Source organism: Tachypleus tridentatus, chromosome 12 (assembly GCF_004210375.1).
Source record: "Tachypleus tridentatus isolate NWPU-2018 chromosome 12, ASM421037v1, whole genome shotgun sequence".
Lineage (NCBI taxonomy): Eukaryota > Metazoa > Arthropoda > Merostomata > Xiphosura > Limulidae > Tachypleus > Tachypleus tridentatus.
Genome location: NC_134836.1, coordinates 119251645 through 119279563, shown reverse-complemented (window position 1 = coordinate 119279563; position 27919 = coordinate 119251645). Strand labels below are relative to the sequence as shown.

General features: G+C 31.4%; 3 protein-coding genes across 6 annotated transcripts in view; all 3 read left to right on the top strand.

Annotated features, from left to right (window-relative positions):
* mRpS24 (mitochondrial ribosomal protein S24) overlaps positions 1 to 27919 on the top strand; it is a 59558-nt gene that overhangs the window by 3823 nt on the left and 27816 nt on the right. For 2 of the 4 annotated variants that reach the window (XM_076471911.1, XM_076471912.1), the window contains exons 2-4: positions 86 to 174; positions 1934 to 2126; positions 7407 to 8476. The exons of the other annotated variants lie outside the window; for them this stretch is intronic. In XM_076471911.1, coding sequence (XP_076328026.1) covers positions 118 to 174; positions 1934 to 2126; positions 7407 to 7696 — 540 coding nt within the window. In that variant the 5' untranslated portion in view covers positions 86 to 117 and the 3' untranslated portion in view covers positions 7697 to 8476. Of the gene's footprint in view, positions 1 to 85; positions 175 to 1933; positions 2127 to 7406; positions 8477 to 27919 lie in introns of those variants that run through there. 4 annotated transcript variants of the gene reach the window in all.
* On the top strand, positions 15765 to 21943 carry LOC143234506 (uncharacterized). Its single transcript, XM_076471914.1, has 4 exons — positions 15765 to 15870; positions 18030 to 18099; positions 19291 to 19387; positions 21588 to 21943. Exons 1-4 carry the CDS (start codon positions 15794 to 15796, stop codon positions 21941 to 21943), a joined length of 600 nt encoding a protein of 199 aa, XP_076328029.1. The 5' UTR covers positions 15765 to 15793.
* Positions 22398 to 26902, top strand: LOC143234894 (uncharacterized). Its single transcript, XM_076472587.1, has 3 exons — positions 22398 to 22738; positions 26160 to 26271; positions 26784 to 26902. Exons 1-3 carry the CDS (start codon positions 22409 to 22411, stop codon positions 26900 to 26902), a joined length of 561 nt encoding a protein of 186 aa, XP_076328702.1. The 5' UTR covers positions 22398 to 22408.

Genomic DNA, 27919 nt, shown 5'->3' with positions numbered 1-27919 from the left:
CTTTGATATTTGATTTTCTTTAAGACTTGAATCATTAAGTGTGTGGTGCAGAGATTGTTAATTTTTATAAAATATTTCACTGTAGGTTATGTGGAGAATCTACTGTTATTGGAAAATATGACAAGTATTGTGAGAAGTTTAGGCACAACACTGAAATGTGTTAAAAATGAAAAGGTAAGACTGTGAAACTGTCAGATTCTCATTGGTAGCATGTGTTTGTTATTCACATCTTTGCTTAAATGCTTTGAAACATTAAACATTTAAGGAACAACATTATAGGAAATCACACAAGTAAGTGCACACATACTTCAAATGTTACGTTCAAGTAATGTTTTTTTTAATTACACAATCCAAACATGAAACTGAAAATTCATTATGTTCTATTACTAAAAATCAAGATGTTTTCTTTATGAGTAAAAATGCAAATATGAATTGATTGTCTTTCTTGTTTCTTGGATTAAAACTTATGAAGACAGAAAATCAAGTTACCTTTGTTATAAAAATGTAATTGCTTTTCCAGGAAATATTTTTAAATTTCTGCTTTAGACCTATACAGTATTGTTGTGTACTAACACGTCATATTATTATTTTATTAATTATTTGTTATGTAAAGTGGTCATGGCGCTTGACATGCAGTTTGCAGGTCAATGGCTCAAATCCCATCACTGAACATGCTCACCCTTTCACCTTTACTGGTCATAGTTACTCGCATGAATTCCTGGCTTGTTTTGTTTTCACTCCCCATGTTCCAAGTGACTATTTTCATAACTTTTTTTTCTAAGTAGTATTTAAAAGGGGTATTTTTATTTTAAAATCAAGTTTAAGAATTTATCTTAGTTACCTCTATTCCTTTCCTTATTTGGAAGATTTGAGAGAACAGTGTAACAGTCATGTTATGCTGAACAGCCTTGCATGATGATTTAACTTCTAGTAGTTTTTGCTAATTACTGGTTTTGTGGGAATTTTGTATCAGGATTAGAGTATGTTCTACCACACTAATCTTGAGATCCATTTCCAATTAATTAAAAAGATGAATAAAAAATAGTATTAATTGTTAATTTATCTGTATTTTCTGTTATGATTCTGTAAATTTACTAGAAATTCTCATTTATACAGTGTTGTTGTTATTATTTCAAGAGTATAGTCAGCTTGGCATGCATGGCTTTGTAGTTAGGGAGTTCGACTCACAACCTGAGGGTCAAGGGTTTGAAACCCATCCCTGAATGTGCTTGCTGTTTCAGTTGTGAAGGTGTTATGTGTAAAAAGAGTAGCTTAAGAGTTGGCAATGGGTGGTGTTGACTGGCTATCTTCCTTGATGTCTATCTCTACTAAATTAGGAACAGCTAACACAGATAGACCTTGTGTAGCTTTATGTGACATTGAAAACAAACATATCAGTGATATAGATTAGAGATAGTAAAATCAGTATAGCCAATTATCTATGAGTATTGGTTAGCATTGTATAAAATTCTTAGTTTATCTTAAATTGAACAATTTCTGGGAGATCGTCAAGTATTGTTTTTGGTCATTCCAACTATCCATTAACTATGAAAATTATGATTAAATCAATTAATGATTTTTGTTATTATTTTCTATAAATTTGTTTATTTGACAAAATTGATTAATGCCATGATTCATGAATATGATCAAGTACTTGAAATTAGTTTTCATTTATTAATGTTTTTTATTATTCCATCTATTCAAGTAATAAATATACTGATATTATATCTGTTTATTCTTAACTATACAATGGGATATCTGTGTTTTGCCTGCTATGGGTAACTAAACTTGATTTATAGTGTTTTTAGTTTTTGTTAAATATAAGTGATTGATAGGCTTAGCAATTAATCGATTAATGAATTTCTCTGAGTATCCAGCTCTAATGATAAATTGTATATATGCTATTGATGTTTTCTTTAACTTTCTTTGGCAGATTATAGCATCTGATACTGTTGGAGCTTTCTTACCTCTGATACATAGAAGTTTTCATACAAGTGCCATCTGCAGTAAAGTCCAAGCGGGAAAATACAAGGTTACAAAGAAACGAAACTTCCCTTTAACTTATGAGCAGGCCAACAAGCCACCTTACATTGGATGTCGCAAATCCTGGAACTCGTGGAACACTAGTATGTATTTTTGAAATTGGATGGTGTTACCTCTCTGCATAGTTCTCGCATTTTACCAGAAACTGAATGAGCACTGTAAAGAAATTATCATGTTTTTTTTAATTTATGTGAAAATAATAAGTGTTAATTTTGAATGGAAATCTTAAGTACAGGTTATTAGTTTATTTAATCTTTAATACAGGTATCTTTATGACTGTTCTGTCTCACTGGTGAACTTGGTGATTTATATCGTTACAACTTGGGGTTTATTCCACATCGTGTCATAGCACGTGTAACACATTGAATAGCTTTGTGTTTAATTGCAATAACTCCAAAACTCATAATTTTGAATAACACTGACAAGTGCATCCTGTGTATGAACTAACATGTCGTCAATGTTTCCATGGAGTATTCAATTTTGGTGAAAATGCGTATTTTCTCTGATGCAGATTGACACAGATGTTGTTAAGTTGGTTATTCAACAGAATCCTCATGACACAGTAAAGGTAGAGCACAATTTCAAATCATTTGTCCTAAGTTATTAATTTAACTTACAACCATTAAAATTACACCATAAAATTAGGTCAACATTGACAGTTAAAAAACAAACAGTTAACATAATGTCTTTTCAGGGTTCAAAGTCACTGAAAGTTTTCACAATTTTCTGACCTTTTCAATTCTAATTTATATGTGTAGTTTTAACCTTTTTGTCATTACTATTTGATGTTCCCAAAAAATGTGACCTGATCACTGTCTGTTATCACAAGAGGTCATTTTCTAACCATGCTTCAGTATAAATTACACAGGTCTGCAAATTTTAACTTCATAAAAGTTATATTGGTTTTTGTAACAAACTTTTCATAACTCAGTTATGCAGATTTTGAAAAGAATATATTTTTTTTATCACATAAAGTCTTTTACAAATTGGGAAGAAAAAATGTGTATGATTCAAATTATTATTTCATTTGCCACAATAAACATTTTTGTTATGTTTGTGACCAAACATATTAACAAGCTGAAGAAAAGGGAACAGTACTGTCAAACATATCTTCATTCATCTTAATCTTTTGTGTGTGAAATTTATTTCTTTTAGTTTCAAAACTGCGTATTATGGTCTTTTATCTATTGCATCTGTAGCATCTCGTTTCAATGACCAGCAGTAATCAGCCATCATCCTGATGTTTCACCTTCTCTGATATCTCCTCACAATTTCTCTGATAACTTGATGAAACATTTACCCATGTTCTTTGATGACAGTACCAAGATGTTTAGGGAAATAGTGCATGGTCATTTCTTCTTTGTCCAGTGCTGATTTCATGCCATTCACAAACAAATTGTGAAAACTCTGTGTAACTGGATTGTTGACCCAACAACCTACACAAGACTTTTAAATCTCTACAAAGTAGTTGTTCAACCATGTTCTTAGTAACAAGAAGTTTGAGATTTTTGTACACCTTCTAGTGAACTTATTGACCAATAGGAACAGCTGTATATATGCTACCATAGTGAAAGATAACACCTTTTAAACTTTTTAGAGGAATCAATGAATAACTGCCACTCACTTGGTTCATAGACTGCAGCTCCTGACACTGACTGGTGTTAACCCTTTCAAGATGGGTCATGGGTCAAAGGCTATGTCATCATGTTTGTTGTCTTGCATTCAAAATATTATTGAACTACTATTTTATGAATTTATGTTACTAAGTTTGGAATCAAATTGTAGATTAGAATTCAAACTTTAATATTATATATGAGTTAATTTCTTAATTTAAAAGTAAATATTAAAAGAACACACCTAAGTGTAGGTTTTAGTGAGTCATGGTATATTGAATGTACCACTGTTTAAAATGTTTGTGATGTAAAAATACTAAGTCTATAGTTTGTACAAATTATGAACTCAAGCTATGAATATTATTGACAAGCTAGAATTTACAATTAGAACCTTGTATCTTTTTATTTAGCTCAAATATGGCTTATGTACTGAATCAAACACACTGACCCTGTTCACCTCTTTCTATATTTTGAAATAGTTCCTTATATATTCTTACTACAGTATATGACATGAATAACCTATCGACAGCTTAAAATATCCCCCTAGTGGTTTTCTCAGCCATTTTAATCTGTGATAATACTACCATGTTCCTTCAAACCAAGATTTCAAGAAGTTTGTTTGTATCTTTAATCTGCTACAAGTTTCATATCTTTTTTAAATCTAATTATATCTTAATTACTAAACATAATAAATTATAGTGGAATTCTGTGGTAGTAGTATAGCTTTGTATGATTTTGTGGTTGTGGAACTGTATATGTAAAAACCTAAAAAAATATTTTGTTTGATATCCTCCATGTGTGAAATTTTAAAAGGCTTAGCATCCTATGCCCATCAACAATCAAGTTCAAAGATCACAGTAAGAAGATACAATTGTTTGCTTTACGTCTTGAGTTGTTGTTCTATATTTTAATAAAAATAAGTTTAATAATTTATTTCTAAATAGTAATAATCTATATATATTTATATAATGTATAATAATCTAGATGTGACTGTATATTACAAAATACTATATCACTAAAATACAATCAAGACAGGGAAGATTAAAACCAGTTTTATATTATTGGATATGTAACATGACTGCACATGCACCTTATCAATATAATTTATATAATGTTAGCTAGGCATGACTGGAATGTAAATATAATAAAAAAAAATATATTTAGTGTTATGAGACTTAAGCTGCTTAGAATAAACAGATGTATTTTTGTGTTATAGTATGTATTGTTTGTTTGTTTTGTATTGGAATTTCGCACAAAGCTACTCGAGGGCTATCTGTGCGAGCCGTCCCTAATTTAGCAGTGTAAGACTAGAGAGAAGGCAGCTAGTCATCACCACCCACTGCCAACTCTTGGGCTACTCTTTTACCAACAAATAGTTGGATTGACCGTCATATTATAACTCCCCCCACGGTTGAAAGGGTGAGCATGTTTGGTGTGAAGGTGTTATAGTATGTAGTCATTCTAGCATGAAAAATGCATAACTTATATTTCCTAATTTTTTATGATGGTTACAAGGTCAATCAAGTGACATAGTTATAGTACAGGAAACATCATAAAATATGAGGTCTTACTGAAAAAAAATATTTTAAATATAATTAAGAGGTTTTTAGCAATTACACAAATAATATTTGAGATTTTTGGAACAAAGAATAGTTTTTATAATCATAACATGAAATCACTTTGAACTCAGACTAGTAAGGAAATAAACTCTATTTTCACAAACAAATTTTCAGTAAAAGTGTTTAATTAAAGAATCTAGTTTTTTGTTTACAAAATACTTGTAATCTTTACTGAAAGTCTACCAAGTTTTGTGAAGATACACATGCTGTATCAAAAGTTATAGTGGAAATACTTAACTTATATAGATGTGTAGATGAACTCATATATTATAGTGAGCCCATTACAAAAGGGTTAATTCAGTAATATTGTTGTGATAAACCAGTGAACCTTCTTGTAAAAAGTATGGTATAAACTCTTTCTCAGTAAAATGATGCCTCTGGAGAAAGTAAGATCTCAGCCTGAAGTCTGGACCCCAAATTTTCTGAAGAATCTTTTTGGAAAGCCCAAATCTCTGACCACATCATTAAGTTCACCTTGTGTGAATAGTTGTAGTTCACCAGATGTTTCAGGTTGAAAACTGTCCCTATTGTCATTTCTATTGACATCATATTCAGTATCAGATGCAATTGTAACAAGAGTTTCCAATGATGTAAGTATAGGTTCATCAGATTTGTGAACAACAAGTCTTATAGCTGATTGAAGGTTTGGATAAGAAATTTCCTTTTTCTTTCACATGTGTAGCCTTGCACATTACACGAACAAAAATATCACTCATCTCTGGTTTCTAGGCTCACACCAGACTACTTGAATTCCAAAAGTTATAGACTTTCATACCTTCAGTCTCAACTCTTTCACACAAATGGTGAAGACTTTGTATGGTGCCCATGATTTGTCTTTGTTCTTAAATTTTATTCCACAATATGCATAATATGTTTTTTTTGACACATTCTCTAATGTTTTGCCTTTGTTTCTTTGAAACAAATTCACCACGAAGATAATAAAATATGTTTGGGTATTCTTACAACTTCTTTTTACCATAGGAACAAATAAATAATATTGAAAAAATATTGTTGAATGCATGCAAACAAATACTATACAGAAATGACAAGTCGTGGTATTTTAAGTGTTTATATACTAGTGGTGTGTTTCTTGTAGGTTATAGAGGATTGATAAACCTCTCACTTTGAGATTAATGTAGAGAAATCTGTAGCCAGTGATTGTCAATATTTTAAGTGTGATTAGACTGAAGAACTAAATAAAATTGTATTTTAATTATAGTGTATGATGTTAGAATATAGATATAAAAAAATATACTACTAATTTTTCTCGAGCTTGCCAAAAAATATTTTGTCACCTTAAGAAAAAAATTGTTCTTCCAGTTCTAATTGGTGTGTAAGGATTGAAAACCTGAAGAGGCTTTGTGAAAAACAAATGAAACATTAGAAAAGGGCTGCTGTTTTTATTTTCATTGTTATGATTGTTAAACGTGTATTTTTCTGAATTGCTAATATTTGTTATTGTTAGTTTTTTCATTTAAAAGTAGATGTAATGTGGCTTGGAGCATCATGTGATTACACTATGTAACAAAATTTATATTTTTTCTTGTTTTGAGTCAGAAAGTGTTATTTCTCAATTGCTTATGCCTAAAGTAAATGGAAAAAGATCTATTTTTCTCTTCAAATTTTGCTTTTGTGACCTGGGAGTGTATAACAAAAACATGATGGGAGACTAAATTTGGTGGCTGATACATGAAAGTGATTTACATTACAGTTGCAAATCTCGAAAAAATACTCACTTTTAAATATTTTTGTATAACTTTAGTATAAATACATGTAAATCTTGATTCATATGTTGTTTTATTCAGACCTTATGTAAATGTGCAAATTTTTCCCACTTTTACATAGAAAATAGGTTAATTTCTAAATTTCATTATCCAGGTCACAAAAGCAAAGTTTGAAGGGAATAATGACAATTTTCTGTACTTTTACAACATAAGCAATTAAGAAATAACACGTACTATCTAGGAACAAAATTTGTTTTACATAGCATAATGACTGTAGATGTACAGTTATACCTGCCATAAATTTTTTGATAGGACTAACATTTGTGAATGTTATTTGATTGTCAAACTTGAGAAAATATGTACCTAAGTTCCTTATTTGTTTGCTAATGTTTTTGTCATTTTCTCAGGTAACCTTTTGGATGGACTAAGGTCATCAGAAACGGCTATTGAAGACATGTTCATTCGTAAGTTCATGAGTGGAACCTGGCACAAACTGTTTTTGTCTGAAGTGATAATTAAACGAAGACATAATATGATCTTCATTGGAGGAATCGTACTGCAAGCCATTCATGCTCGGAAGATGTACTTCTTGCTGGGTTACACTGAAGAAATTCTGAGTTACATTTTAAAGTGTCCAGTAAAGCTTGAACTCCAAACGGTGTCTGATAGAAAAGACGTAATATTCAAATATATCTGAGCAACTTGTTGTGTGCACTGTGCTGTTTATAGATGCAAGTTGTATTGGTAGTGGGGATACTGGCCATTATTTCAAGAGTTACAAAGTAGAAGACTTAAGTATTTGATTATTAATTCCAAACAGTTGATTTAAATAAACGTACAAGAGTTTTTGACTCGCACACTGAACCATCCTGTAACTGTTTCTCTACAGGGTAATGAATCAACCTACATGCAAAGTAAAAGTCAAATATAACTGAATGAATCCAGTTTATTTAGAATATATACTTAATTGAACAGATTAAAATGTAAGATGTATATATATAATCGTCCTCATTTTTCAAGCCTTCTGCTTTCAGTATTAAGTCATCCGTAACATAACAGATCAGGGACATAGCTAAAGATGTCCTTCCCCCTGGCCTTTTAAACATTTCTTCAAATAAATAATTTAAGAAACAGAAAACTTGATCAAATAACCCTTACATAAAAGTTCTTTGCATTAAGGAATTACAATAGTTTGTAGTTACATGATCTTAAGTTTATTTGTCTAGAATTTAGCCTCATCCTAACCACAACTAATCCATTATAATATTATGGTTACCCAATGATAGTAGCTGAGTTACTATTCATATTATAATCACAAATGATAGAAATTTAAGTGAAACAATTTTTTTAAAACTGTTATTAAATGTAATAACCATGTTCATGTGGAGTGTAACAACATAATGTGAATTCACATACTGATGATAACTAAAAATGTAACAGTACTAATATATGGAACTGTTATCAGATGTGCTTCAAATTCTTTTGAGTGTGTATTTTTTTAGCTTCGACAGAGTTATAGACCTGTTTTGTATACTGTATTGGATGTGTACATATATTTGAACTTTTCATGTAACTGAAATCTGTATGATAGCTGATTTGTTATGTTTCTGTGCTTTTAATGATTTTTCCAATTTAATCTGGTTAGATCAGGTAATTATATTTCCAGTTTAACCTTGGTAGATCAGTTAATGATTATTCTGATTTAATCTGGTTAGATCAGGTTATTATATTTCCAGAGTAATCTTGATAGATTAGTTAACGATTATTCTGATTTAATCTGGTTAGGTCAGGTTATTATATTTCCAGTTTAACCTTGGTAGATTAGTTAATGATTATTCTGATTTAATCTGGTTAGATCAGGTTATTATATTTCCAGTTTAATCTTGATAGATTAGTTAATGATTATTCTGATTTAATCTGGTTAGATCAGGTTATTATATTTCCAGTTTAACCTTGATAGATTAGTTAATGATTATTCTGATTTAATCTGGTTAGATCAGGTTATTATATTTCCAGTTTAACCTTGGTAGATTAATTAATGATTATTCTGATTTAATCTGGTTAGATCAGGTTATTATATTTCCAGTTTAATCTTGATAGATCAGTTAATGATTATTCTGGTTTAATTTGGTTAGATCAGGTTATTATATTTCCAGTTTAATCTTGATAGATTAGTTAACGATTATTCTGATTTAATCTGGTTAGATCAGGTATCTGGTATCTGAAAGGGAAACTTTCTCTTCTTCTTACATTGGTTTTAAGAACAGTAATTCAGTAACCTGTGTATCTATATTCTCTTACGTCAGATAATTAATGTATTGATCATGAAACTTATGGCCCAGTAATTTTATTCTAATTGTCAGTGACAAGAAGTAATATTCAGTACTTTCTGTAGATGTATTCTCCTATCTCAAAATATAACTATCTTCTCTCCAACTGTATTAAGGATATTGACAGTTTAAACCAAATGAAGTAAATCATTGTCAGTAGTTGAGACCTGTGAAAATAATCATGCCACATGGGTTATGGAACACTTCTGCTATATTTCAGCAGTTGATGGTGGTTTTTTATGTGGAAATTGTTGAGCTGTTAGATGTTCTTTGATGAAACTGAATAAGTCAAAGAGAACATGCTTAAGGCTCAACTCAAACATGGACCCTAATTAAAATGTGGTTTTATTTTATTATGTACAGTGGGAAGAGATAGAGCTGTGATGAGCCTGAAAATATTTAATTCATAAGATGTTGGAAGAAACAAACAACATAGAAAGTAGTAGACTTTCAAAGGTTGTTTCTGCATATTTGTGAGAATTTTTCTTTGGAGTAATTGAAGAACACTGCATCTCATCTAGAAAACTAAGATTTACAATTATTTAGGACAAGATGTTTCACAGAAACTGGAGCAGGAATTATCACTACACCATACCCAAGGGACAATTGAATCATCACAAACATGGAGGAAGTGTAGTTGGGAAAACCTGAGTAATCACAAACATGGAAGAAGTGTTGTCGTAAACCTAGCAGAGGTAGAAGACACTAGATGACTCTAAAACTTGTACCAAAGAATGTTGCACACCAAAACGGGAATTACCTACAGTACCAAAGAATGTTGCACACCAAAACGGGAATTACCTACAGTACCAAAGAATGTTGTACACCAAAACGGGAATTACCTACAGTACGAAAGAATGTTGTACACCAAAACGGGAATTACCTACAGTACCAAAGAATGTTGTACACCAAAACGGGAATTACCTACAGTACCAAAGAATGTTGTACACCAAAACGGGAATTACCTACAGTACGAAAGAATGTTGTACACCAAAACGGGGATTACCTACAGTACCAAAGAATGTTGTGCACCAAAACGGGGATTACCTACAGTACCAAAGAATGTTGTGCACCAAAACGGGAATTACCTACAGTACCAAAGAATGTTGTGCACCAAAACGGGAATTACCTACAGTACCAAAGAATGTTGTGCATCAAAACGGGAATTACCTACAGTATATGAGTGGAGATTCAGAGTTAATCATGTTTCACTGAAAGCTTGATCAGTTTATAGGAAACATTGAGAGTTCACTGGCTTACCATTGTTTCAAGATTGTTTTTTAATAGTGAGTTGACACCAGCAAATAAAAATGTCACCCCCCATACACTTTCTGAAAATAACCAGATCATGTTTTCTAGGGAGAGAGTGTGTAGGGGGGAAGGGATGAAGTTACTGTTTTACAGCGCAACATGTTGCTCTTCCATATCACGATGAATGAGTCGTTTGTGAAAGTCTAATTCATGAAGAATCTACAGATGATTTCTGTAAATTTTGCTCTGATTAAAATCACCATTGTTTCACTTATCTAATATAACATTCGTGAATATCTGTGTGAAAGAATATATATCTTTGACTCACTTCACACACAAAATCACAATGGTAGAATCGTACTCGCATATATATATATATATATTAACGCCCCATTCATGCTTATAAGAGGATGTGTCAGGACTTATTGACATTAACTATGGTAACACCAAGTATTAGTCACGTGGATTATCTCCTGGTAACTTCCTTCCATCTGTGCGTTCTCACAGCATCGTGAAATAAATCACATGACAATACACATTCAGACAACTTCAAACTAAATACAACATTGAACAGTAAAATACATTAACTGTTTTTAAAACCAGGTTATGTTATCTGTGAGTCAGTCAAGTTACCATGGTTGGCATAAGGTAAAACGAACAGAGTTAAGACTTGTTAATCTGAAACTGATTCACATTTTGTGCTGTTTGTTGAATGTTATCAAGATAACTTTACCGTCATCACCACCAACATGACAGTCTTGGTTGAATGGGTGAAATAGTCCATAAAGCAGATGCTTGCACATGTTATGAATCCTCACTGGAATGAACACTTATTGTGCATCACATGAAGTATTGTGCAACAAAGCAAATATTGAGTGGTGATTTACTTAAAATTCTCATGGTGGGGTAATATAAAGAAAAATCCCGTGGTTGTGGATCCCTAAAACAAATGTGTCAGCACCTACAAATATATATATAGAAATCTAATTCGTATGCACGTTAATTTGAAACACCAGCAGCTAACGAAGGTAGGAGATACAAAACACTAGAGGAACAAAACCCGAGCATGAGGAGACTAGATATAGCTTTAGTCATACCTGTAGACTGTTTTCTTAACATGCAGGTGCAATCATGAGACGAGTACCTGTATAACGTTTATACAAATAACTACCCATGATAAACTGACTGTGCAAATAGGCACAAAAGTAAGTAATATTTAAAACAAGCACGTGAGACATGTACGTGACTTCCACATGTGCAGCGAGGGAACGTTTTCTCAAACTTATAAAACCTGAAATGCATTTTGCTTACGATTAAAGTAGATACCTGTGGTTCCAGTTTCAAGTCTTTCATTTTCAGTTAATAAAGAATCTTGCGCAGGTTTTCAGCAGCAGAATAAAATACGTGAACAGCTATCCAAACATTGTTAACCCTAACCAGGGTGATATATTTTGATTCCTTTTACTTCTCATAGTAGGGTTACTTAATCAAATTGCATAAAGTTTCATAAACAGTTTGTAGTTTCGGCTTTCAAAAATAATACACTTATATTCTGTTTTACTATAATTTTATGTTATTAGATTTCCAAATTTATCAAGTGAGCCAAGCCCCCAAGTGGCACTGCATTATGCCTGCGAACTTGCAACACTAGGAAACAGGTTTTGATACTCGTGGTGGATAGAGCACAGATAGTCCATTGTGTAGGTCTGTGCTTATCTTCAAAATAAACAAAACAAACTGTGAGCCTCTTATTTGGAAGAGATATTAAAAATACTTATTTTTTTAACATAACATAATGTTTAGGGACAACAACGAACTTGTTGTTCCTTCTCAGCTGTCCCATTCTCTAAGTCAAATTGAAACTATTAAATGAAAAATAAAGGCCGCCCTTATCATTCATATATCTATCAAACTTTCTTTTAAACTTACTAAAATTTACTGCCTCCACAACATCCGAAGTCTTGTTGTTTTTTTCTGTTGTTTGGAATTTCACGTAAAGCTACACAAGGGATGTCTGCGCCATCCGTCCTTAATTTAACAGTATAAGGTTAGAGAGAAGGCATCTAGTCATCACCATCCACCGCCAACTCTCGAACTAGTCTTTTGTCAACGAATAGTGGGATTGACGGATACATTTTAATCCCAACATGGCTGAAAGGGCGACCATGTTTGCTGTGACGGGGATTTGAACCTGCGACACTCAATTACGAGTCGAGTGCCCTCAACATCTGGCATGCCGGGCCTCATTCTATAGACCAACCACCCTATTTGAAAAATAAAATTGTCTTAGCTGAAGACGACTTCTATCATGCCTAAATATCTAGTTGTGTTCCTATTTCTATATTTCTCGATGCTAAGTATGAAAAATTTTGATCGTAAACAAATTTTAAGTATCCAATCAATTTCAATTCAATTGATTTACTTTAATGTATTTTTCTGGCATCAGATTAGATATTCTTACTAGAAATATATTTCGTTGAAATCAATTTATATCAATTAAATTCCCCCAGTGTCACCGCTGTATGTCTGCGGATTTACAACTCTAGAATCCGGCTTTCGATACCCGTGGTGGGGAGAGTACAGATAACTTATTGTGTAGCTTTGTTCTCAACTACAAATATCTAGTAAATATACTTTCAATAAATCGTATCTTATCTGAATATGGTAAAGTTAAAAATAATATTAAATAATTTCAGAAAATGGTATATTTTGTCATCACTACCATTCTTTCTAAACCTGATAAGGCAACCTGATGTCGTAAGATTCATTTGCCACAGATTTCAATTGTTATTTAATACGAATGTAATGTGCAGTGAAATTATGAAAAAATTCTAAAGTATGCGGTTAGTACCTTAGCCTTCTGAAATTGTTATATTACGTTCTGTGTGAAGGTTGGTTTTAACTCTCCCACATTATCACAGATTTTCAATCCACATTATTTATACAGACGTACACTTTTTTTAAATATTCTTCTCTATAGCTAGTTTCAAAGTAGAGCTTCATTTGTGGTTGTTAAGATAACATGTGACGTAAGTGACGTATGTGAATGTATACATTACAAAGGATGATGATTTCTTAGAAAATACAGTATCTGCTCTTAGATGGCAAGAAAAAGCCTAAATCTTGAACAAATTTGTTATTTAATGGCGTTTATTTTCTGAAAAGTGTATAAATGTAAATTAGAACTTTTTCATATTTCTATGCGAATTACAAAATAAAAAAATAATATAAATTTTGAAATAATTTTAGTACAAAAATAAAATACAGTTGTATTATTTTTCCTACTTAAGGTTTGTTATGCAAGCGTGCACCGACGTTTTCGAAGTGCTTGTGTTGATCACATCTTTTTCACTGCAACACTCTCAGTATATCAAAAGTGGTGGCCCAGCATATCCAGGTGGTTAGGGCACTCGACTCCAAATCTGAAGGTCACGGGTTTGAATCCCTGTCGCACCAAACATGCTCGCCCTTTCAGCCGTGGGGACGTTATAATTCAACGGTCAATCCCTTTGTTCACTGGTAAAAGAGTAGCCCAAGAGCTGCCTACCCTCTAATGTTACACTGCTAAATTAGTGATGGCTAGCACCTATAGTTCTCGTGTAGCTCTGCGCGAAATTCAAAACCAAAACATCAAAAGTGGTAGATGTATTACGTAGGCTGAATGTTACGATGCAGAAGTTTTATCGGTGATCTCAAGAATTGTCACCCAGCTCAATTCGTCGATATCTGGAAGCTATGTAAAAGTTGCTGAATCAACGGACATTTTCATCTACATCTGGAGATTCGTCTATCCATGAGACCAGAAAAACATTAATGTGGATCACAGAGTTCAGACTTTTCGAGTAAATACAGTTTCCTAGTGTAATGTGCCTTCCTTCATTCTGACAGTTACCACTAGTAACAAGTGAGATTCTCAAATAACGACAGCAAAAAAATTAGAGGTACACAGGTGGATGAGAAAAACTTGTTTTTGAAAAATAAAAAAATATTAATATTAATTAAAAATGTTAAAATATAACAAATGACAAAGCAGCTAAAATAATACCGCCCTAAAAAAATAAGTTCCAGTGAGTATCGGTAGAATTTTATCCCTGATAATAATCAAACTTTTTTAATTTTATGTGATACCATCTTTTAATATTTGCCGTATCTCTTATACTGGCTATTTACTTAGTGCCATAGGAAAGCCTACTTTTAATGGTTTTATAGAATTTTCATCATCTGTGTCTATGTAGTGGCGAGTTACTTTTGTTTGATCAAAATGGCCGTCTGATCCAACAAATATTTCAACACATTCAACCTGTAATTTCTGAGATATTGTCCTGTGCTTAATCCAGCTTTCTTGTACATTCATCAATTACTGACCTCGGATATTCTTGAAGTGCTCTCTTTGTTTTTGGACGTTGTGTAACAGAAGCAACTCTACCTGTACAGATAGTTCCAGCTAATTTCACTCAGGACTATCATTTCAACGTTAAGCTTAACTACTTAAATAAATAACTTTTCGACTAAGTTCAACTTGCTTTCTAAAAAGGAACAGCTCATTTCAAACATTTGTTTAATCACAGAAGATAAAATTACAGAACACCATTTATGCATTCAAAATACATCTTAATACACCCTTTCGTTGTTCTTAAACCTTGTCTAGTTAGCAATGATTTTTTTTTCTCTGGAAATACAATTCACCTCTTACACAGACAAAAGTGACTGCCAACTTCTACACCAGGTTTACCGTCTGAATGAAGGACGTTTAATGCGGTGATTAAGGGAAACAAAATTAATATCTGAAATACTATTTTTACACGCTACTAATTTTAAGTACGTTACAACTAAGATAATAAGAATTTAAGAAAAACATCCGAATTTAACGTAATTTCATCGCAAAGTTTAGGATTTTAGTGCTTGGTCATCTTTTGGTGTTTCAATTGTAACTGTATAAAATTAAAATTAAAGTAGAAAGTAGATATTTTATTTATGTTTCTTAGTAATTTTTATCGTAAAATAGCAGGTGGCGATGAAGAGGCGGCAATTTAGATTACTAAGCAGAAACAGGATGAATTTTACGTTTAAACTTTTGCTTACATTTGTTAGATTAGATTCTTTATTATTGTTCGAACATAGAGTGTAGGTTTAATTTTAATAACTAACATCGTGAAATTCATCTGAGGTTGATTTCCCTTTCAGATTAAAAGCTGTTAGCGTTTAAACAAATCATGAGCAGTAACATATCTGGTGACTTATTTACATATATACCACAAAGAAAGCATGCAAAACCAGACCGCAGGGTTATGTAAGTTAAAAATAGCACTTATTTGAAAATTGAAACTAAGTTTTACATTAGACAAGGCAAAACTGAAAATGTAATGTTACTAAAGCACACCAAATATAGTAAATTAATTAGTAATAATATGATGTGAAGACTGAAAGACGAAAGCAGAGATTTGAGACCCACTAATGGTACACTCATGATGTTTTATGCGTGGGGCAAAAATTAAACGAAATTTTCACTAAAAATTGAAAGCATTTTTTAAAAGTGAAGTTTTTAATTGAAAGGTGTACATGTTTTGTGTTCCAGAAGTCTGGATCCACTGGAAAAAATATACATTTTATTATTAATTTATTTATTTAAATTGTATGCCATTAACAGCCACACATATAAGTTATTGGTATACTGTGCCAACAGGATATTTTTGTTAGATTTGTACAACTGACATTAGATATGTGTTTAAAAATATAATGTATGTTTTTTTTCCAATGGGATCAAGCTTCTAGATTACACTGTATTACAGAGGAGAAAATAAAAATGACATTTATTAGATTTTCTTACTCCATGAAAAACTGTGGTACACTGATTTACAATCTCAACGTTTTTATACCTGAACCTTCTCTACCAAAGCCAACTTAGATAATGATAATGGTGTATTTTATAACCTTTCTTGTTATTAGTATTACCATTATAAATATGAAATAACTTCTTTGATGCTGATGGTTTTTAAAATATTTTCTAAAAGTAACTGATGAGTATGGTATTCATAATGGATCTATATCCTATATAGAAATAACAGAATAAGTTAAAAAGATAGGAGAATGTTTGTTTGTAAGTAAAGATTGCTTACATATACTAAGAACACAAATGACAACACTGGGTTACCAAAGGTAGGTATAATGAAGTGTAAATCCAAAACAAACATTGGACTGAAGAGGACATACAAAACATCAAAACTAGTATTCATCTAGATTTCTTATTGTTTTATTGGTGTAGGCTTGGCATGGCCAGGTGGTTAAGGCACTTGACTCCCAATCTGTTGGTTGTGGTTTTAAATTCCAGTCACACCAAAAATGCTTGCATTTTCACCTGTGGAGACATTATAACATCATGGTCAATCCCACTATTCATTGGTAGAAGAGTTGGCAGTGGGTGGTGATGACTAGTTGCCTTCCCTTTAGTCTTATACTGCTAAATTAGGGACAGCTAGCACAAATAGTCCTCATGTAGCTTTGCGTGAAATTCAAAACAAACAAACCCAGACCCTCAGGTGTTCACTTCATTAAACTGAGTATTGGATTATTATTCCTAGTACACAGTTTACTCAAGGGCTTCAATTTTAAAGAATATGTTTTATGTGTTAGTGTCATAAACATACAAAATATGTCAACAGATTGATAAATAAGCATAGATATGATATATCTCTTGGCTGAAATGTCTTATTTATTTAGTAGTAGTTAAAGAATTAGAATGTGGAAACATTTGGTCATTTAACTGTTAATGTTGTGTGTATTAATAGTAAGAGATCTCATGTTTAAATAGTGTAATTATCTCTTTACAAATGACTACTTGTGCCTTATATGGAATATTTTTGATTGAATTTGATCTCTTTACCTGAGAAAGGATATTGACTTACTGGAAAGATCTTATTTTCTATTTAACAACAAAGGGTAAGAGGTGATTTTACTGAGTTTTGTAAGATAAGTGTGTAGAATATCAGACTTTTTGTACTGTTCTTAAGACAATAGAATGTGATGAAAGTTTAGGATTTGGAAGAGAGAGACTAGGTTCCACCTAAAGCAGTTTTATTACACTAACAGCAATTAGCTGTTAAAGTTGGAATCTTACAAGAGTTTAAGTGAGAAAAAATTTGATAATTTATGGAAAATAAAGGGTGTGTTTACACACATTTTGACTTTTCTTATCAAACAGTAGGTGTGCTTTAAAGAATTGAATAGTCTCTTATTGTCCATATGTTGAATTTATAACAAAGCTGTCAAAGTGAAAGCATTTTACCATCAGTTTTATTATTATTGATTTGTAAGTTTTACAATATGTGAATCATCAGTATACAAGTAAAAAGGTCTGGTGAACTCTCTGTGTACATATTATCAATACCAAGTGCATTCATTGGAATTTTAAAAGTAACACAGCTCTTCTTATACAAATGTTTTCTGTCACAGAAAGCGTCAGACAACTCTTCGACCTTTCACCATTAAACTGCCCTCTGCACAACAGACTTCTCAAAAGGATGTAAGTTCACAAAAATTGATCAGAAACAAAACTTTCTGTCTTTTGAATTTATCAGTCCAGCCTCAAGTTTCAAACTGTAATAACATAATGTTACTTATCATAACGCTAATATTGTTAATGCAGTTTAGCATTGAAATAGTTCTACCAACCTTTACCATTTCATTTGGTAATGAAAATGAAATATAAAGGAGTCGTTTTAAATATAAGACCTGCTTAGAGGATACCCAGGCTTATTGTGTTTCTTTTGTCTCACCAAGTTTGAATGAACAATGAACCTGTGAAAACAATATTAAAGACTTAATCGCTTTCTATTCCTGAACTAATTTGTTTCACTTACAATAGGTGTTAAGGTGTATTTTAACTTGAAAGTTTCATCATTATAAAAAGAGAGAGAGCTTACTAAAAATGTTTCACTGTTTTCTGATATGACAAGAGACTAAGGTACCATAGATCAGTTTTAGCTTTTATGTGATATTTATAATATGTTACTTTTAATTTCATTGTCTTATTCTTTGACAAATGCACATTGGAAACAAGAAAAGTATGATAATTTATTTCAGTATCATAATTTTAACTTGTTTGTAGTAGATGTAACGATGCTAGTAAATGGAACATTTAATGCTAATAGAAAGGAAAGTTGTACTTCTTCTGTTAAACTGTCTGTCAGACCCGGCATAGCCAGGTGGTTAGGATGTTCAACTCATAATTTGAGGGTTGCAGGTTTGAATCCCCGTCACACCAGACATTCTTGCCCTTTTTAGCTGTGGGGGCTTTATAACGTGACAGTCAATCCCACTATTCATTGGCAAAGGAGTAGCCAAATAGCTGCCTTCCCTTTGGTCTTACACTGCAAAATTAGGGATGGCTAGCACAAATAGCCCTCGCGTAACTTTGCATGAAATTAAAAACAAAGTGTTTGTTAAACAATTTAAAAATATTTTCATTAAATTTTTGCTGAAGTTTACCTATGAACATTTTTAAAATACAGTAGAACGTACTGTATATGTGTGGTTTTATTTAACTCCTGCTGTGATCATGTACTTAAAAGAGTTCTATTATAATGAATTTTGATTCACAATAATAAGAAAGTTATGTTGAATATTAATTGTTCTTTTACAACTTTTGTTTTTTTCATTTTTTAAGCTAAAAGTTTATAATTCTTTAAAAGAGTTTTGATTTGAAATGTCTTAGAGTTCTTTGAAAAGGGTCGACTCGATTTTACCACCTCAGTCTCCTGTTGCTTCTGTCCATCTTTCACCTTCTCAAGAAATCGGTCAAGGTTTTCAAAGTAAGTCCCATACATTTGAACTTTATCACCTTTAGAAAAACCTGTATATGATTTATAAACAATTTTCAGAGACAAGAAGTTCTATCAAATATATATTTTGTAACTGAATTTTCTCGACTTTACTATTTTCTTTGTGTAATTTGGTTAGTCACTATTACCCAGAAATTACTGTAACTTTCCCACCATACTGCTGATGTATTATTTAATCTTTTTCTGTGATACTAAGCTCAGTCCTTAAATTTGAATTTTACTGAAAAACTTCTTGAACAAAATTATAAAATGTCTTCTTGTTTTTCTTTTAACTCTCAGTAACTAGTGGTTGAAAGTAAGTTAATTATATCGATATTAAAACTGAATAGCAACCTATAAACTAACTAATCTATATAGTAAACAGGCTAGAGATACATTGTCATAAATCAGTACACACTGAAAATGAAATCTATAATAATTAAAATATATCGAGTCATCAGCGTAGTTTAGCTGTAATACATTAGAAAAGTTTTGTTCATGTAAGGCTTGTATATATTTTCATGCAACCTTAAACTCGGTGGGACAGGGTTAAGTTTATGGACTTTCAATGCTGAAATCTTGAATTTATTTTTTAGTGGTGGACACATTAAACAACTCAATTTTGTATTGCTATAAAACAAACAGAAAAATAATATTTAACTTAGTTGTATTTTATGCAGTTGCTTCAAAGGTTAATAAATTTTAGCTAATTTCAAATTATCACATCCTTTCTCATAATGCAGCAATATTTATAATTTAGTCTTTAGACTTAACGCTGGAAATTGTTGTTTCCGTAGTTGCCGTCAAAATTAGGAATGCTTTCATAACTTGTATATTATAAACATTTCTGAGTCCTTCTTCAGATAAAGGTGATTTTCATTAACGATGATTTAAGATTAGTAATTTGTGAAAGTACCAATTTATCACAGGCATAAAATATTTTGACATTTAGCAGAAACAATAATTTCCAAATCTGTTCATTAGTAAGTGAATTATTTATTTTTGTTTTGTGAACTTTATATATTGATTCATCTGGAATTATTAATATTTTCCAGTTTTCATTCTTTATAAGAACCATATTCACTCACATTTCTGTATCAGATAATTTTACAGTTTTTGTATTTTTAATAGTAAATTTATTGGTGACAGGAAGTATAACTTAGTCTCGCCATGTTTAATTGAAACTTTGGTATCTAAACTTTAAAACTGTACAAACATTAACAAGCTTTAAGTAATTGTTAGCCATGTTTTGTGTCAGACATTTAATAGTCAGTATTAACTTTAGTGTCAGACATTTAATAGTCAGTATTAACTTTAATACTAAGGGGGAAACATAACTTATCACATAACGTTTTGACTCCATGTTAAATTTTGAGTGTATTAAAATTTTCATTAATGCAAACTGTGTCCTGACTTAATATTAATCTAAATTAATACAATACTAATTATTTTACAGAGAATTATTATGATCTGGTTCCAGTGTTGTTTATGATTAAAAAAAGAAAGAAAAAAAGGCTTTTTCCACTGTTCATTTGACATATATATTTGTGTAGGTAGGCACAGGTTCAAACCTAATTCTGCATGCTATTATTCACACATCACAGTACAATTTTATATTCTGCTGAGAATAGCAGAATTGGCATCTAAGGAAATACAATTAGCAGTATAGCAGTACATCTTTCATTTGTTGTTTTTACTGTTTGTGAAACAAATGTAGAAGATGGCAGCCAAAGGCAGTGAAAATGTTTTAAGAAATTTCTGCTAATATTCTTAATGTTAAAGGGTAAGCATTTTCGTGCTGTTTTCTTGTCGTAACACATCACTTTAAGCACTTGTAAAATCTACATATTCATCTGTGCATATGGATAACCACAGAGGTGTAGCTTTTCTAAAGAGAGACACCTGGGGTTTGGAATTAACTTTAATAAAATTGTAGTATTTAATAAAGAATTAAAAAAATTCAACTTAATACTTAGAACAGCATTAGCTGTTTACGCCAAATTACAATAAATGAGTTAACTGGTGATTTTTGAGAGTTGATAATTCTATTTATGCTAAGAGCTAATGAGGAAAAATGGTTTCTACATTTTCAGATTATTTCTTTTCACATTTTTGGAATTCAGAGTAGTAACTAATCTCTAACGTTTGTTCTTGATGTAGTTATAAAAAAAATGTTTATTTCTACGTGTAGCATCAACACCGGTTCGACCAAAAGAGAAAATTCCAAAAATTGGATTTTCACCTTCTCAATCACCTGATTTTGTACGAGTAGACCCATGTTCTCCACCGCCCTCATCACAGACAGAGCAAATAAAAGAATTGTCCTTAACACATGGACTCCTGAGAGCTCCTGAAGTACTTGAAACACCAACATCTGACAAGAAGTGTGAAATTCAAGCTAGAAAACTTAGCTATTTTAGTAGTACAAGTAGCTCCAATTCTCTCTCTCCAGTTATAAGAAACATACAACAAGACCTTACCTTGTCAGTTATAGAAGATAGAGAAAAAAAACTTTCAACCTTCTCTAATATCAGGTCTTGCAGATGATTTATACAGCCACACACCTTCAGTAAGTAAAACAACTTCCAAAACTAATTCACTCAATAACAATGGTATTGATTTGAAAGATTTCCCAAAGAAAAATGAATTATTCGAACAGAAGTACCTTAGAAGAGCATCATCTCTTAAGGAAACAAAAGTTTCAAATAAACACCAGGACAGGTTTGAAACATTATCTGTACATCAGGAAAATTCAGTGGTGGTGAATAGATCAGACAGGCGTGAAGAAGTGATTACTAAACCAGAACAAAGTTTTAAGCCTTACTGGAACTTTCCAGGTAATTTGAAAAACCATGTTGATGAAGAACCAAGCAATGAGAAACTACCAACAAGGTCACCACAGAAACAGAGTTTATCACTACTGGAAAATGTGACTGGTAGTCAGAAAAGTAATAAAGAGGAGTAACCTTCAGAGAAGAAAGTTCTCAGAGAAATGTTAAAAAAGGCTTAGCAATGCCCAAAACGCCAGCTGGACATAATTTGAAGAAATCTCATGTCAGTATTGGTAGACAGTCAACATCTTTGGAAACACCACTAAGTGGTTTATCACTGCTGGAAAATGTGACTGGAAGTCAGAAAAGTAATAAAAGAGGAGTAACCTTCAGAGAAGAAAGTTCTCAGAGAAATGTTAAAAAAGGCTTAGCAATACCCAAAACGCCAGCTGGACATAATTTGAAGAAATCTCATGTCAGTATTGGTAGACAATCAACATCTTTGGAAACACCACTAAGTGAAGATGTGATAAAATCTCGACCTTCGGCCAAAACCTCCAAGATCATTCCAGTAAGTTCCCAGTATTGTTTGTTTATATTGGAAGAAACTTGATGTTTATTCCTTGATCCTAGTATGAGTGTAGAGTCGATTGTTTTTAATGTTAAATTTGTTTGAGGACAATCTAAAACCAAAGGATAGGGGAGATGTGGTAGGAAAAACTACATGTAAATCAAATAATCTGCACCATCAAAGCTTTAGTAATTCATTATATTTGGTGTTTTGGTAAAAAATAAACATCCAACCTATAGGCTATCATACGAGTTTATATTTCTATCTCGTTATATTAAACTGTAAACACAAAATTTTTAGCAGATTCTACCTAAAAGATATTTCTTAAGTAGGAAGTTTCTTTTGCATTTTCATGTAAAAATAGTGTTAAAAAGCACATGAACTGTGCAAAAAAACACAAAAAGATGTTAACAAAATGACCACACAGTGTAATGGTACTGCAGTCATCATTTGTTTAGCTTCAAATTCAAAAAAAATTAAGTCTAAATATTGTAAGACCTTATTATTTTTACACTTAAGCATAGAACAACAAAGGAATATAATCCTGCATATGCAGCAGGATAAAAATGCACATGCTGTGACTGTAAAAACATTTATAATTTAATCAAATGACTTTATTATCAATGTATGTTAATAAATTTGGATTCAAAACGTAGTATATTATTGAACTTTTTAACTGAGGTTTAACTTCTTAATTTAAAAAAAATGTATATATTTACAAAAATGTTTAGTCTTCATACCTCTCTGTCATATGGCTCATCTACACTGAATTATCTGATAGATTTCAGAGTGTACAACCATTAAGAAACACAAACCATGCATAATAAAAATCTGGAACATAAAATTTAAACTTTCTCTCTTGATTTGCTGAGATGTCAATAAATTTGTCAAACCCACTGAAAATATCTTCTCACGTTTCTCATTAAATTTCAGAGCACTTATCTGACCACATTTCTTGTCTCATGGACTTGTTTGTAACCTATAGAAAGAGTATTTGGTTCTCTTCTGAAGCTTATTAAAATTATTTATATTCATAAACAGTTGGCTTTAGATTTTTGTTTGCATATGGCCATTGTTGTTCAACTAAGCAGCTGGCAAAATTATTTAAACCTTAGTTAAAATCCAAGTTATATTATAGTAGATTTGGAACACAGTCATCTGGTGCCTCATGAAGTTTTTTCTATTGAAAAATGCATATTTGTTATGTGAATTTTTATTTGAACAGTTGATTCTGTCACAAGTGAGACCTACCTGTAATAATAAAATTCATGCATTACTTAGGGTATTCATGAGAGAAACCTAATAGGGTCTTGCTTTGATCTATTATTTTCCACTGAGGATGGAGTACCAAAGGTATAGGCAATAAAACCATAAATTTTAAATAAAACTAAAGTGAAAATGTTAACAGTTGAAACTGAATATAAAATGATTGGAAATCTCACAAAATGATGCATTTGAAGAATAAGAAAAAAAAAAAGATGTTACATATTATTTCTTATTTTCTGACCTTTCATTTTACTCTACTTTGATGATTTCACTACAGGTGGTGTTAGTGTGAAGAAATGAGTTTAACAACGTTAAGATTGTGATATTTAGTTTCTAAAAAAGTTCTGCAAATCAAACTATAAGATGAAAATAAGTAGTTTTATTTTTAATATGAAAAGTCTGACTAGTGTGAGTGGAGTTGACTCAGTGAAGGCTTTGGAAATTTGTAGTACAAATACTTTATTGAAGAATCTGGTTTTTGTCTCTAACAGACTAGTAATGTTTACTAAAAGGTTTTATGATGATATGTGTAGTGAATTCAGAATTATAGTAAAATTACTATAATTTGTTTAACAAAAAACTGAATTGTTCCAATACACCAATACCAAGTTTATAGGGATAAACAAAGTGGAACTCAGATAAAGTATTCAAGTTGAGGGACTGTTGTGATTGAGTGCAAGTATTGAAGTTTTATTTATGTTTCTTGAACAAAATACAAGTTTTTAAAAAATTCATAAATTAGAGACAAACAGATGACATTTAAAGTTAATTTTATTTTAGAATAGGTAAATGTTGCTAAATAGATACTGTTTATCATATGTCATAAAATATATAAAAAAAAAACTTATTGAATTCTTTTGGTAGATTGTCAATACGTTTTTCCACTACTCATTTCATGAGGGGATTTTATAAAAATTCCTGAACTTTAATTAATTGGATGAATAAATTATATCTCTTAATTAATTATGAATAATTTTGATAAAAATACTGGATGTTTGTTGTGATTATTAACTTACATATCTAACACCTGGCTGTGCTTGTTCTGAATAGAATATTTTGAACAGATGAAGTAAATAGTATTGTGTTTAACATTGACTTAGTGCTTAGCCAACTGTGGAAGGAGAGGCTAGTACTGTAAAAGTTAAACTAAAACTATTACAAATGGAACAGTTATAAGATTTCTTGTTTAAGGCCAGCTTTTATAAGGAATGGTTAGATAAAGTGATTTTAGGCCAGCTTTTATAAGGAAAAGCTTGATAAATTGATTTTTCCCAACTGTATAAACTGAGATTCATTAAGCCTGTTTTAGGCTAGTTTTATAAACTGAGGTTTTGTGGATTTAATATATTTTAACATATTAATATTAAATATAAGATAAATAAAATATGAATGAAAAACAGCATGAAAGACAACACATCTTATTCGTCTTTAGTTTTTTAGAATTGTGATCGTAGCCACAGTTTTAGGTTTAAAACTCATGCTACAACCAAAAATATTGTTAACAGCAAGTGTACCCAACAGAAGAAATGAGGCATTCTTGTTGTCTTTATTGGTGGCAATATGGTAAAAATGTACATAATTAGTTATACTAATGGCATGATATTGGTTTTGATGTTAGTACACAGGTTACTCTGATTGGAAGGTTGTACTTTTGACTAGTTTTGTGCTATAAAAAGTACATATAAAGAATGTGATATGTCTTAATGTGTTTAGGTAGTTTATTTACGTGACATATCCCCATGTTCAGGTAGTTCACTCAGAGTTTTAACTTTTGAATTAAGCTTGGTTAAAAGAAAGAGGAGAAAGGGGGTCTTGCAGTAGGTGAAGTAAACCCCCAAGATACACACAACACATAGTCAAATATTTTGGGTTTCATCTCATCCATTTCTTGTAGCATGACTAATGGAATACAAAAACCCAGTTAAAACCTTTTGGCTTCAATGTTATGATCAGAATTGAATATAAATTCTACCTTTAAATCAACACAACTGAACTTAACGTTTAATTTTTTTTTAGTCCTAGTTTTAAAACTTTGTATTTTAGATGTATTTGGAAACTAAATAAAAACAAGTAGTTATGTATCTCTTTGCTAATTTTTATTTATGTAATATATTTCTGGGACATCATATTGAAATGTTGGGTATACTCATTTTAGGGTTTAAGAAAAGTAACTCCCCTGTCACAACCATTGAAAAGGAAACCATCTCGTACAAAACAGGCCAAATCGAAGCAGCGTAAGACATCTGATGAAGAGCAGGTCTCGCCTGGTATGTTTACGGTGTAAACGTTTCTGCCGTCTTACAGCGTTAAATCAGTTCTATGTGATGTAGCTGATGTAAAACCAAATAAAACTAAAATGTAACAAACAGTGTTTATCTTATTTGGTCACAAAAGTAACAAACCAGGAATATTCTAACATTAGCAGTTATCTTGAGCTGTAAGAGTTAGGCTATGAAAAGCATGATCATCTGGATGATAATTATTTATGATAATTAATGATGATAATTATAATTTTATTACTGGTTTAAATAAATTCAGAAGTTTAACAAAACTGTATTTTCAGATTTTTATAAACTGTATATAAATGACATTATCCTTAATCGTTTTATCTGTATCTTGCTTTTTTATGTTTCTATAACTGAGTAATATGTATGTTTTTGTTTTCTGATAATTGTCAGGCTTAACCTTGTAATTATTAGAGTTTTGGCCTCCCTTGTTTCTAGAGATTGTCAGTTGTTTTGGTTTTAGCACTGCAGAACCTCTTTATTACTTGTTACAGAACCACAACAAACAATCAGGTTCTGGAAAGGTGAAGATGAAAGAAGACATGTGTCTGATGTCGTAGATCTGGACATCGTGCTTATGGCTATTAAAGAAATCGTAGAAGAAATGAAGTAAAAATATTCATCAAATGTCTGATTCTTTACCAAAAATAAACTTCTTGTGTTGTCATAGGAGAATCTTTCAAAATCCTATATAGAAGTTTGTACAAGTATATTTATTTCTGACGTGAGACTTAACGATTTCCTGGTAATAATGGAGATCTGTAGAGTAACAAAATGTTTTTTTTTTTAAATAGTTTTTTGGATAAACTAGAAACACTGGTAATTTGACTTGTTTAGTGAATACGTGGTTTGTTACAAATTGCTAAAAATATTGTCACTCCACTGAGTTTCATTGAAGAAGTAATAACTACTTCAATCTTCAGGAATTATAACTTGACTTATGCTTTTGTCAGTGTTTTTGGAATCTGTCAGGCTTTTCTTCAAATAGTATTTTCTGAACTAGTCTTGGTGGTGGTACTGGTATTTACTTACGACTGTCAGTGGCAGCTTCTGAATGTAGTGTTAGTTCCTGATTTATCAATATTTATCCGTTGAAACAGCCATATAACTATATTTGTTCTACTAACTCAAGTTTCTCTTATACTTCCTGGACAACATCAATTTTATACCTGTTGTTCTCAAACTAAATATCTCTCAAGTCTTATTTGCTTATTGTTACACATGGTGTACTAGTATGCTCTATGAAGACATACAGTTATTTGTTTTCAGTTTTTCATGCTTGTCACTGCTTCGTGTGCATATTGCTTATCTTATTTAATGTTTTATGACTTATTCTGTGAGAAAGCAATGAATATAAGATCTTTTTCTTGTTATTTTAGCTTCTGACGATCATCCTCTGAATACCCAATTTCTTGTTGAGTTAACTTTATCTGATCTTTCAGTGTCAGAATAATTCAGCAAAACTGGTAAAACTCCATGAGGAGTTTCTCATTACTTTACTTGAACTGGTAAAATTCCATGAGGAGTTTCTCATTACTTTACTTGAACTGGTAAAATTCCATGAGGAGTTTCTCATTACTTTACTTGAACTGGTAAAATTCCATGAGGAGTTTCTCATTACTTTACTTGA

Coding starts and splice junctions, on each gene's coding strand:
- LOC143234506 (XM_076471914.1), top strand. CDS start 15,794: ATGAGCAGTAACATATCTGGTGACTTATTTACATATATACCACAAAGA. Junction 15,871..18,029: donor AAACCAGACCGCAGGGTTAT/GTAAGTTAAAAA, acceptor TTTCTGTCACAG/AAAGCGTCAGACAACTCTTC. Junction 19,388..21,587: donor AATCGGTCAAGGTTTTCAAA/GTAAGTCCCATA, acceptor TTCTACGTGTAG/CATCAACACCGGTTCGACCA.
- LOC143234894 (XM_076472587.1), top strand. CDS start 22,409: ATGCCCAAAACGCCAGCTGGACATAATTTGAAGAAATCTCATGTCAGT. Junction 22,739..26,159: donor AAACCTCCAAGATCATTCCA/GTAAGTTCCCAG, acceptor TACTCATTTTAG/GGTTTAAGAAAAGTAACTCC. Junction 26,272..26,783: donor TGAAGAGCAGGTCTCGCCTG/GTATGTTTACGG, acceptor TACTTGTTACAG/AACCACAACAAACAATCAGG.